Source organism: Phascolarctos cinereus, unplaced genomic scaffold, assembly GCF_003287225.1.
Source record: "Phascolarctos cinereus isolate Bilbo 61053 unplaced genomic scaffold, phaCin_HiC Scaffold_1;HRSCAF=81, whole genome shotgun sequence".
NCBI classification, from domain to species: Eukaryota; Metazoa; Chordata; class Mammalia; order Diprotodontia; family Phascolarctidae; genus Phascolarctos; species Phascolarctos cinereus.
The window spans coordinates 130,402,256-130,415,547 of NW_027555514.1; the positions used below are offsets into that span (position 1 = coordinate 130,402,256).

Consider the following 13,292-nt stretch of genomic DNA (forward strand, 5'->3'; position numbering starts at 1 on the left):
AAAGAAACTCTCCTAAAAGACTTCTCCGATGTCCAAGTTGGCTGTAGTTCTAAGAGAACTGGAGCACGCTCTGAACAGTACACTCATTTTTTTGGCCTTATACAGTAACAGAAGGGCTCCACTGAATGCCTTCCTCAACATCAGTGACATTTACAATTACAGAAGTCATCCTTTATAGCCTTTTAATAAATGGGAAATTTTCAAGCAAGCCTGATAATAGAGTATACACAAAGTATATTCTCTTTTCTCCTTATTAATAAAGGGAGAATATACCCTCAAGGAATTAAAAACACTGACTCAGAAATCCTTGAAATTTTCACTAACATATTCACACATGGCATAGTTGCAACAGATAGAAAGAATTAGGAGTTCTAGCAATGGAATTCCCTAAAACTGTTTATTTTATAAGACTAACAGAACTGAGGACATTAGGCTACTAATAACACTAATGAAACTGTGAAAAGCACATAAGAACAGTGATTGTTATCAACTTCCTTACAGCTTTGTCAAAAAGGTCCAAAAAGAAAAACCCCAACCTGTTAAAAAAAAAACCCATTATGAACAAGGTCCTTTACACTCTCCATATATAGAGATCTCTTCTCTCTCTTACTTTTTCTTGTACGTACACATCTCTTTTTCTTTTTTACTTACCAATGCTTGGTTCTGGACAGGGGGAGCCCATTCATAGGTAACTGTGTTGATGGAGACATTCTTCTTGGCAGGCACAGGATTGGTCAAGATCATAACATTGCGTTTATACATGGGAATCCCATCTGTTTTCAGCTTTGCAATCAAGGTAGTATATTTGGTATCTTCAAAAAGTTTTCCCACTTTTCGATCTTCCTCATTGCTCATGAAAACATCATGCTCCTCTTGGCCACATTTGCAGTTGCGGCATATTTTCCTTTAATTTTGGAGGAAAGCAGGCAATGTTTAGTATTCTATTTACCTACTGTGGGATAACCCTGTTTTTGTTTCTAACAAAAATATATATATATATATATATATATATATATATATATATATATATATATATACTCACAATGGAGGCAAAAAGAACACACTGTATAATTCATTTAATAGCAGTCTCCTCATTATAAAATATGTTCTGGATAACATGTCCTTCCCCTCCCCCCAATCCTAAACCAAAAATGATCCTAGCCAAAACCATTCCTTTCTCTATTTTCAGGTTAACACTCTGCTGTCACCATGTAAGGGCAAAAAGGGAAATTTATCTTCCAAATATCAAGCCCTGTGTTCTCAGTCTTTCCCTACCTCTTCTCCAATTGCACTCCTCTTCCCATATTTATTGTGGTCCCTGAGACCTTCAGTTCAAAGACACAAATAAATTTTACAATGAAGCCATTCTGCATACAAATCACATTCAGCTAAAGTCAATCACCAATAGCCTTCTTAATACTTCCAGATCCAAGACCCCCTTAACCCCTGGAAAGATCCAAGTAATTGGCTACAATGTAGAGGTCACAGTCCTCTTATAGCATGGGTCCTCAAAGACCTTCTTCAAGCATAACATTTTCCAACTTGACTAAAGAAGTCCTTCATTGAGTTTCCTTTTACTGAAATATCCCTTCTGTGGAAATAACCATTTGTAAATACATATGTAAACTAATACTACAAAAAAGGGGGACTACATACTTGTTTGAGGGAGGGTGGGATAGAAAAGACAAAGAACAACCTGGAATGAGTCAACAAAAGATTCACCGAATATGAGAGTTGAAAAGGACCAGTGTGGCTATCTAGTACAACCCCTACCCAAAAGGAATCCATATTATACAAGACCCAACAAGTGGTCATTCAGCCTCAGCTTGAAGAACTCCAAGAAGCAGAAATCTATTCTGTCTCAAGGTAGCCCATTTCACTTTTGGACAGCTCTAATTATTTTCAAGTTTATTCGGATATCAAACCTATATTGATGTTTTTAAAACTTCCATTGCTCCTGCTTCTGCCCCCTAGAGGCCAAACATTAAGAACAAATCTATCCCTCTTCCCCATGGTAGCCCTTCAAACACTTGAAGACAGCTATCATGCCCTCACTAAGTCTCCTCTTCCTCAGGATTAAGCATATCCAGTTCTTTCAACTTTATGACATCCTCAATGCTCTTCTGCCATACTGGTTGCCTTCTTCTGAATATCCTCCCATTCGACAATATTTTTCTTCTTCTTTTTTGAAAGGCAACTGTGGTTAAGTGATTTGCCTAGGGTCACCCAGCTAGTAAGTGTTAAGTGTTTGGTCTGAGGCTAAATCTGAATCAGGTCCTCCTGACTTCAGGGCCAGTGCTCTATCTACTGTGCCACCTAGCTGCCCCTAATGTTCCTCTTAAAATGTGGTTCACAGAACTGATCACAATACTCCAGATATGTCTGATGAGACTAGAGTACAGTGGTTCTACCTGAGAACATAGAGAGATGTGGGCTTTAGGACACAGAAAGATAGAAAATGTTAATGGATTGTGAAGGCTGGACCACCATTTATTCCAGCTATGTAAATAGGCTCAGAAGTTATTCCAGAAGTAGAATCTGGGACTTGGGAGCAATGGAATTTATGAGTTATGAAATCAAAAGATTAAGCAATCTGAAGAAAAGCACTGAACCAACCCCCACCCTAACCACACAACACCTATAAAAACATTTAAAATTGCAAAGCATTTTACTTGCTCTCATTCATAGGTGTGCACAGTGAACTAGGTGTGCTCTGTGCATCCCCAAGACACCATTTCAGTCTCAAAATAATACTATGAGGTATGCATATTAATGTTACCCCATTGTACAGAAGTGAAGGAGAAGCTTAAAATGGAAATGCCATCAGGCATCATGTAGAATGGACTTTGGTAATGCTGCCACATATTAAGTTAGTGGTGAAGAGGCTTTGTTTCATCTAAGGGAGGAGAGAAAAAGCAAGGTGAGTCCGCTGACTTGGAAATACAAACAGGTCAAGGTCAATAACAGGTATTTTGAGATTGGGCCTAGACAGGGTCAGACCAGTGCTAACTAAATAATCTTTTCTTTAGTTTTGTATATTTAAGAAACTTGTCCTTTTCTCTGAGCTTATTTCCCTAGTAAGACTTTTTAAATATTAACTGTATCTTATTAAAGAAGGAGGTCAGCCCGATCCAGTAAGCAGGAGAGAAATGAAAGTTCTCTTGGGTTCCTAGTGAAAACTAGTGACATCAAAGAGTAAAAGGAAAGTCCTTTGAAAAATGGCTCTGGAGTTCAGCAATATCTGAGATTCCTAGAGACATTTTTCATAGTTTGTCCTTTAAAATGAAAATATTAAGATTCTACATTCTTTTTTTTAATCACACCAACATATCATATCCAAAACGGAACTCATTTTCTTTCCTCTTAAAACTGCTCCTCCTCTAAACTTCCCTGTTTCTACTACAGAAACCGCCATGTAGGTTTGCAACCTCAGACATCTTTGGCCCACTCTACTCCATACTACATATCCAATGAATCGCTAATTTTTGTTGATGCTACCTCCACATATCTCTTGCATTCATCTTTCTCTTTCCACTCATGACCATTACCCTAGGTTCAGGTTCTCACTGTTTCCCATCTGGTTTACTATAATAGTCTCCTAATTAGTTTCCCCTGCTTCAGTTTTTCCCCTTTCTAATTCATCCTACACAGAGCTGGCAAAATAATCCTCCTAAGACAATGGGTATGACTGTGTTCCTCCCCTACTCATAAATCTTCCGTGGCTCCCTATTATCTCTAGGATAAAATACCAAATTAAGACTGAAAACTTCAAGAACCTTAGAAATAATCTATTCCCACTCTCTAGTTTATTTATAAAAAAAATTGAAGGCTGAAAAGAGTTTGAATGACCTGTCCAAAGGTCACAAAGGTGGCAAGCAGCAGAGCAAAGCTTTGAATGCTCCAAATTTAGTACTTTTTCCAACTATATGTGTACGTGTGTGGAAAGGGAGAGGAGAAAGGAAGAGGGGAGAAGTAGGAGAGGAAAATGGATGACCACTTCCTGAAGAGGTGAGGAAGGGAGCAAGAAGATCCCTCTGGGAATGAATCATCAACTGAAACCATGGAGAAGGGGGCAGTTCTCTTGGTTGGGCATATATAATGTAAATCTGTTTGGCTTACACAATCAGGTTATGGTGGGTACCATGTACTACTGTTCACCTAGTGATAATTAATATTAATTGTAGGAGTGGTACAGAAGTTTATTAGTGCCTTATCCCCCCCCCTTTTTTCCACCAATTCACACCTATTAAATGAGAAGAGACAAAGTATAAAGAGGAAAGAACATGAGAGAAGGAGTTATGGGATCACAAAGATTGAGTAAGAAGGCACTCTGGAAACCAGCTAGTGCAACCTCTCATCTTCCATCTCTAAAACATGCCCCCTTTCTCTCCTCTGACACTACCACCATTGGTGCAGGCCCTCATCACTCCATAGCTAGATTACTGTAACAGCCTGCTGGTGGGTCTATCTGCCTGAAGTCTCTCCCCAGTTCAATTCATCCTACCTTTCAGCCACCAAGAGATTTTCCTAAAGCACGAATCTGACTCTATTCCCCTTATACTCAATAAACTCTATGGGTTTCCTATCACTTCCAGGATGAAATACAAAACCCTCTGTTTAGCATTATTCAAAGGCCTTTATAACCTAGCTGCCTCCTACCTCTTCAAGCTTCTCACTTCCCCCACCATGTACTCTTTAATGCAGTGACACTGGGTCACTGGCTGCCCCAAGAATGAGACCCTCCATCTCTCAGCTCCAGGCATTTTCTCTGGCTGTCCCTATGCCTGAAATGCTCTCCCTCCCCATCTGTCTCCTGTCTTCCTTTAAGTCCCAACTAAAATCCCAACTTCTATAGGAATCCTTTTTCAACCCCTCTTAATTTGAATGCATTCCCTTGGTTAATCATTTTCTTTTTTAATCCTTTAATATAGCTTGTTTGTACATATTACTTGTTTGCCTCTTTTGAGTACTAATCCCTTGAGGGCAGGGACTATCTTTTGCCTCTTTTTGTATACCCAGGACTTAGCAGAGTGCCTGGCATACGTTGTTGTTCAATCGTTTTCAGTCATGTCTGACTCTTTGTGACCCCATTTGGGGTTTTCTTGACAAAGATGTTGGAGTGGTTTGCCATTTCTTTCTCCAGCTCATTTTACAGATGAGGAAACTGAGGCAAACAGGGTAAAGTGACTTGCCCAGGGTCACCCAGCTAGTAAGTATACAAGGCCAGATTTGAACTCAGGAAGATGAATCTTCCAACTCCAGGCCTGGCACTCTATCTACTGTGCCACCTAGCCATATGCCCACACCTGGCATATAGTAGGTACTTAATAAACATTTACTGAATGACTAAGGAAGAAAATGAGGCCCAGGGAAGTTAAAACCAAAGGTCACACATGGAATAAGTGTCAGGAGGGATCTGAAGCAACCCTCTGTGATGCTGCCTCCCTCCTTTATGAAACAGAGCCAGTCATATCACCTGTTTGCGCCTCAGTTTCCTCATCTGTAAAATCCAAATGTCCTCAGTGGGTCCCTTCCAACTCTAAGTCTATAGATGGAATACAGTATGTTTGAAGAACAATAATGGGAAAAGTCTGGAAAGATAGACTGGAGTTAGCCCTTAAAGCCAGAATTCTTAACCTTTTTCATGTTGTAGACCCCTTTGGCAGTCTGGTGAAATTGCTGGATGGGCCCCTTCTCAGAAAAGGAATTTACGGAAATGTTAAATTTTAGTGAAAGGTTAGTGAAAATAAAGATGCATTTTTCCCACCCAAGTTCATGGATCCCCTGAAACCTGTCCAAGGTCTCCAGGTTAAGAGCCCCTGCTTTAAAGGGCTTTCAAATGTCAGAAAGAAGAATCTACATTTTACCCTAGAACCATCAGGAGCCCCTGAAGCTTGCTCAATGAGGTCAGACCTCATACCTGTAGGAATATCAATCTGGTAGCTAAAGACTTCAAATTTAGCTTAGAGTCACTGATAAAGATGTGCTTCAGTTAATTGCTAGAAATCCTGCTATTTTGCAGTGGGTATGTAAAATCACATTTTAGAAAACTACACAAATTATTTCATGTAGCTCCACAATGAACCTCGATGTAGTGCTTTACAGAAAGAAAAAAAACAACAGCCTTTGACTTAATTTCATATGAATCTCACAATAGACAATCTTATGACCTTAGCTAGGGCATGATATGATTAGTCCTCTTTTACATAAAGGAAAACCCCAGAAAGGTCCAGTGGCTTACTGCCATGTCTTCTGATTCTAGTTTCCCACTAGCCCTCCAGCTTCTCATTTTAGAAGTTTGCATTTTTGCAGAGCCTTGCCTTAAAGCAGAGCATATATTTATATATTGAAACAGTTATGTCAGAACTTCAGGGCCCCAGGGAGAGTACAAACTACTTTTATTATTCACGCAACAGTGGTTTGAATTCTGTACTTTGTAATTAGCTTCCAAACAGTCAGTAAATGCCAGTTTGGCTCTCAAAGACTTCTTGCTCATGGCTGTTATCTTACACTCCCATCTAGTGGAAAAAAGAGCAAGTTATCCTTCTGAGGTTTCTATTCATTTCATCCTGTCTTTTGCAAATGCTCAGGAAGAGATTTTTGATACAGTTTAAATATGTTATTGTTGGACCTAATTGAAGGCTGTTTCTCTGAAGAGAAGATGTAAAAAAAATTAGGCTTCTAAATTTAAAAAATTTTCAATATGTAATATTTTGTCAAAGAGCCTTCTATCTAGGTAGTTGACCTTGCGAACAACGGTGCTGTCCAAAGGAAGTCCTACATCTAAGGATCACTTTTCTGTTCACTGGTTAAGGTCATCCTTAGAGAAGCACACAGAGATACTGTGTGGCTAGTACTATACTAGCTCCTAAGAGCCAAGATTAATTACAATGAGAATCAAAGTAGAAATGAAATCACAAAAATGCACCTGGAGCCAAAAGGAACATGGAAGGGAAGAAATTAAGAAGACAATTCACTTGGGGTCTAGGAGGTTTAGGGTCTGACTGTATGCATAGGTGCATATTATTTCACCCTCTGTCTTTCTAAGAACAGTAGCTGGCAGAACACCATCTCCTCAGCACGAGTTATCTCCTCCATTTCTGCCCTTAGTCAATATCATATGGCATCCATTCACCACGCCTTAGGAAAAGGCTCTGTCACTTAAAATGTATCAAGGATACATGAATTAATCTACAGATTCTGCCAATGGGCACACTTTCCTTTCTTAAATGCCAGTGAAAGAGAAAGTAGCATAGCTTTGGTTGAATGGACACTATAAGACTATAAGTCTGACTTGGAATAGATCTTTTCAGACTGTGGGTAAAACAGAGAACAGCCCACTGCCTACAGTGCACTGGTAGTAGGTAGAAGATAAACTACAGATAGAACCAGGCTCTTAACATTAGACAGATGATTGGCATTAATCCTTCTTAGCACTGAACTTATATTTCAAGCAATAGAAGGGAAAAGTCTAATTCTTAAGCCTGAGATATTTTAAATTTTAACCTTTTCAAATTCACAATGAAAGGCTTTATATTTGAGACACAATGTTGCACAGTGGATAGAAAGCTGGCCTTAAAGTCAGAAAGAGGAGGTGTCAAACCCTGCCACTAACACTTTCTTGCTGGGTGACTCTGGCCAAGTCATTTAACCTCTCCCTACTCTAGACCAGTGGTATTAAGTAAACTCATCAAGAAAGGGATCCCATCCAACAACATAAAAGACTTAGAAAACAACAAATAAAAAGAATCTATATTTTATTGTATTTTAATTTATTTTATTAAGCATTTCCCAATTATATTTTAATCTGGTTCAGGCAGCAAAGGAGTTTGTGCAGCCAAGAGTAAGACACCTCTCCTCTAGTCTAAGACCACACGGCATTTGCAGAGGGAATTTCTTTGCCCAGGAGTTTTCCCTTCACCAGTGAAATCATAGGTCTGGTCCTCATTAAGTTGTTATCTCTATCCTCACACTTGAAAATATTTTTGAGATCTTTAAAAAAGAAAATCATTTGGAAGACAACCAATGCGTGAATAAATCCCAACACTCCATGACCTGCACTGGCTACTTTCTCTTCCTTCCATCATCTTAATCCCTTATTGAACCTGGTCAACTCTACCCATGCCATGCCTGAATGCCTTCCTTCCTTTGTAGCCTTGCTGCTCACGCTCTGCCAACCTCAACAGTCAGTTCCTCTCACCATCCATCTTCTCCTCTACTCAAATATTATGAACTGACCTACAGGTCTCCCATCCACCCTCCCTGGGTCCACTACAAATTTTTGCTATTTAATCTCAATTAAGTCTTCTCTGTATCAAGGCAATCTTTTTTTCCCAAAAAACTTATTTTCCAACATTTTACGCTCTTCTTTCTTTCTTAAGCTTTCTTAAATCTGCCCATAAATCTCAACTGAGGATCTTGCCTAATACTTAATGATAAATTTCAGGCCATTCCCGGTGAGCTCTCTTTTCCTGTCCTCATCTCACTTTGACATCATCACCCACCCTTCCCTCCTTAAATCTAAACACTGATGAAGAGATGGTTCTCAACAGGTCCAGCTTTCTAAATGTACCTTAGATCCAGTCCCTCCCATATTCTCCAGCAGATGAGCTTGCTTCCCTCCTGTTTCCTTAATCTTCAATATTTCCTCTAGAGCTATTAGTTCCTTCCTTGTTGCTTATGAACATGCCCATGTCTCCCCCGTCCTTAAAAAAAAACCTCACTAGATTCTACTACCTAGATAGTTATCATCCTGTATCTTTCCTCCCTTTCTCAATCTAACTCCCTGAAAAAGTTGTCTACACTCGATACCTCTACTTCTCTTTTCAATCTCTTTAAAAATCTTTTAAAATCTGGCTTCCAACCTGTCTTACATTTAAACCCTTTATAACCTGACCTCATCCTATCTTTCTAGCCTTCTTACACAATAGTAATCCCCTTCATTCATATGATTATAGTCTTTTCATAACAATCTCCTTACTGTTCGTCAAACTCATTCTCTTTCCCAACTCCATGACTACACTGGCTATCCTCCATGCCTAAGATTGTCTCCCTGACTTCCTTCAAGACTTAGCATCAGTTTCGCCTTTTGAATGAGGCCCTTCCTGGTCCCCTGTGTCATCCCCTCCAAAGATACTATCTATCTACCTATCCACCTATCTATATGGAAAACATATACATACATACATATGTATATATTCTTTGTAATATATATTAAAACATATTTATATATACACCTATACTGTATATATTTTCCCTCTTTATAATATAAGCTCCTTGAGGGCAGGGCCTATTCCACTTCTGTTTTTGAATCCTCAGTACAGAGTACACATCTTAATAAATGTTTGCTCATTTTATTGATCTTTAACTTATAGTTTTAGAAAGTTGCCAGGCCACTGAGAGATTAAGTGCTTTGCACATAATCCCACAGCTTATATGTGTCAGAGGAAGGAAAGGAACCCAAGACTTCCTGAATCCAAGGCCTGCCCTGTATTTCCTGTTCCAGGACGCCTCTCAAAACAAATACACACATATACACATTCAGAGAGCAAATCTAAACTTCATACTTTTCATGTTCTAACTCTGGTGGTTAAGTAAGAAGAACTGTAACAAAATATGTGAAACCCAGTATAAATGACTATTACACCTTTATAGAATATTATATAAATGTTCAAAATCAGAGGAGTGATAAAGTACTACTCAGTAGCAGCAGCAGCTAATATATAAAGTAAATACCAGCTAGGTGGTACAGTGGATAGAGTGCCAGGCCTGGAGTCAGGAAAACCTGAGTTCAAATCCAGCCCCATACAGCTTTTACTAGCTGTGTGACCCTGGGCAAATCATTTAACCCCATTTGCCTCAGTTTCCTTATCTATAAAATGAGCTGGAGAAGGAAATGGCAAACCACTCCAGCATCTTTGCCAAGAAAACCCCAAATGGGGTTATAAAGAGACAGACATGACTGAACAACAACAAATAATACTTTAGGGTTTGACTTTACAATAAATCATCTCATTTGATCCTCAAAACAGTTTTGTGATGTACGTGCGATTATTATCCCCATTTTACAGATGAGGAAACTGAGACACAGAGGTTGAGTGCCTATTGAGGGTCACAAAGCTAGTGTCTGAGGTAACATTCAAACTCAAGACTTCCTGACTTAAAGTCCAATACTCAATCCACTGTATCACCTGGTCATAATTCCTCCACCACTCCTGTTTTACAGTTAGTATCAAAAGACACCTTCTGTAACAGCTTTTCTGAGACAAGTAAATGGAACTTCAGTTCACAGAAAGGACATCCTTGAAATGCTGCCAACATTAACAGTGGTTTAATGACCTGACCAGGGCGTGGTTACAAACTATAATTTTAAATGGTTAGGAGATGGTCTTTGGTGACAAGTACATACAAAAATGGATAGAAACTTTTGTTATTGTTACTGAATGTGACAGAACATGCATTAACCCATTTTTGGATGAGCAAGATTTTTTGTCTGCTCAAAACCAATCTGAACAGAAGCGTATTTTATATTCCAAACTCTTCTAGTAATTTGGAACTGTTTTTACTGTTGTATTAATAATCCCGAGAACTTCACATTAACTGTAGCAGAAATGAGATGACTATACTTGGGCATTTGTAAGAATACATAACCTTAGACCTGTTTATTTTTTAAGTGCTCAGCACTCAATAAATATTTGTTGGTTGGCTGATATCCATCGGAGACCCCCAACTTTCAGAAAGCTACTTTTTAATTCTCCCTATCAGTAGAGCTGTTGGTACAGAGAGAAGAGACAATGAAGTCTCTTAATTATAAGTGGTAGTAATGGTGGTAATGACAATAGTAAAATATATAATAAAACTAAGCACTTAACTCATTTGGCCCTTCAAACAGTCCTACGAAGTTGTTAGTACATGCAATATTTTCATCCCCATTTTACAGATGAAGAAACTGAGGCTCAGAGACTTAAATGGCTTGCTCATTATCACACATTGTCAGCCTGAGAGGCATCAGTCTCTGCTGTCTCCAGATCTGGCCCTTTTCCCACCACACCACATAGTTTCCTAATGGAGGACCTGCTTTTTATTTCCCAAAAAATTTCAAATCATTAGAAGGTAGGACGAGAGGAAAGGAAGAACGAAGGAAGTGTAGCAAGAGAGGGGCTACCACTTCGAGTTGTAGTCCCTTCTCCAGTGGTTATTCTGGCAAACTTCACAGAGGAGGCATAAAACAGTAGCAACCAGCTTAGAAATTTATCCAGTGTCTTGAAAATCTGTCCATTCATCCCAGCTCTGGGGTCGGGAACTCCTGAGAAGTACAAGTGACAGGCAGCCAAAGCAACTTAATGGCAGAAGTCTGGTACAATGGAAAGAACATAGAGAATCAGGAAACCTGCAGTCCAATCCTAGCTCCAGGACCTGCAGTAAATGGCTGCCTCATCTATGAAATGAGGAACTTAAACTAGGTCATCTCTAAGTGATTTTATGATCTGATGATTCAGCTTTTAGTCTCTTCCTCTACCTGTCATGCTCTTGATTGGAGAGAAAAGAAGGCTGACAATACTATCTAGGCTTGCCACAGCACATATTCTGAATTTCCTCACTGATGTCAAATTTTCCTTTGAAGGTGAATTTGGTCTTCAGAAACAGGCAGATCATTGGAATTAAATTTGACAAATGTGATGAGTAACATTTAAAAAAATTTTTAATTGAACTTAAGATGAGTAAGACCAAAATAAAGTAATGAGAACGTCTCAATAGCATGATTAGTAAAGTGGTTAAAAGGGAAATGTGTCTAAAGAGGAAGCCATATGTTTAATGGCACCATTTTGAGGAATATTTTAGTAGCCTGCCAAAGTAGCATTTCTAAAGTACAACTCGAGGGTGGGGCTGAGACAGCAAAATGAAAGCAGTGACTTGCTTGAGCCCCTCCCCCAAACCCCTCCAAGTACTTGTGAAAAATGGCTCTAAAAATTTTTAAAGCAGCAGAACCCACAAAAAGACAGAGTGAAGCAAATTTCCAGCCCAAGACAAGCTAGATGGTTGATCAAAAAGGTATATCGCACCCAGCGGTAAGAGGAGCACAGTGTGGTGTGGGCATGCAGGCTGCAGCAAACCTGGAGCAGGACTCAGAGGACTGAATCATGGGCAGCTGTGGGGGTTTCCAGACTCCCCACCCACGAACGCCAAAGGCAACTTAGAAGGTCAGTGGGAAAAGTCTGCTTCTGTGCTGCTGAGAGGAGCTAGGTTTCAAAGCCAGTTCCAGAGCGAAGAGCGCAGAGCACGGCCTGGGGTGGTGGCTGTGTCCTGAGCTTCCAGCCCACAGACTGAGAGGGAATCGAGTGGCTGATCAGAAGGTGACTGCAGGGATCGTTTTGCCAGTGCTGAGGCAGGAATCTCTTGCTTTGCCCGTGCTTGGATCTGGGTCACAGTTCTTGGTGGTGGTGCTGGGGTGAGGAAGAGCGCTGGCCTGGTGGAGCTTGCAGTGGCTGTGAAGAGGAACCCCTCCTCACAGTTACAGACAGAAAGGAATACTTGTGGTCACTCACAGACCAGAGCACAGGCCAGGAAAGGAGTAAACACTTTGCCCCTTATCATACCACCTTGCAAGCACTGAAAATTTACAGGTCCCTACAAGTATCTCTAAAAACAGATGTACAAACCCCTGAAGCATGAGACAGTACATTCTCCACATTGGAAGCAGACTCTTACCTTAACAAAGAGTTTAAAACTCAAGTAAGTGGCCGGGATCATGAGCAAACAGCGCAAAAAGAGTCAGACTATATTATCTTAATTTGGTGACAAAGAAGATCAAAACATACAACCAGAAGAAGACGACAAAGTCAAAGCTCCTATATCCAAAGCCTCCAAGAAAAATATGAATCAGTCCCAGGCCTTGGAAGAGCTCAAAAGGGATTTTGAGAAGCAAGTAAGAGAAGTAGAGGAAAAACTGGGAAGAGAAATGAGAGTGATGCAAGAAAATCATGAAAAACAAGTCAACAGCTTGCTAAAGGAGACCCAAAAAAATACTGAAGAAAATAACACCTTAAAAAAGAGCCTAACCCAAATGGCAAAAAGCCAATGAGGAGAAGAATGCCCTAAAAAAGAAAAATTGGCCAAATGGAAAAGGAAGTCCAAAAGATTACTGAAGAAAATACTTCCTTAAAAATTAGAATAGAGCAATTGGAAGCTAGTGACTTTATGAGAAATCAAGACACTGTAAAACAAATCCAAAAGAATGAAAAATAGAAGACATTAAAACAAGTGACCTGGAAAATAGATCCAGGAGAGAGAAT

The 13,292-nt window shown here is 39.6% G+C and overlaps 1 protein-coding gene across 3 annotated transcripts in view; it reads right to left on the reverse strand.

Annotated features, from left to right (window-relative positions):
* TES (testin LIM domain protein) overlaps window positions 1–13,292 on the reverse strand; it is a 104,842-nt gene that overhangs the window by 16,245 nt on the left and 75,305 nt on the right. For all 3 annotated transcript variants that reach the window (XM_020979309.2, XM_020979308.2, XM_020979307.2), the window contains exon 3: window positions 652–904. In XM_020979309.2, the coding sequence (XP_020834968.1) occupies window positions 652–904 (253 nt within the window). The remainder of the gene's footprint in view (window positions 1–651; window positions 905–13,292) is intronic.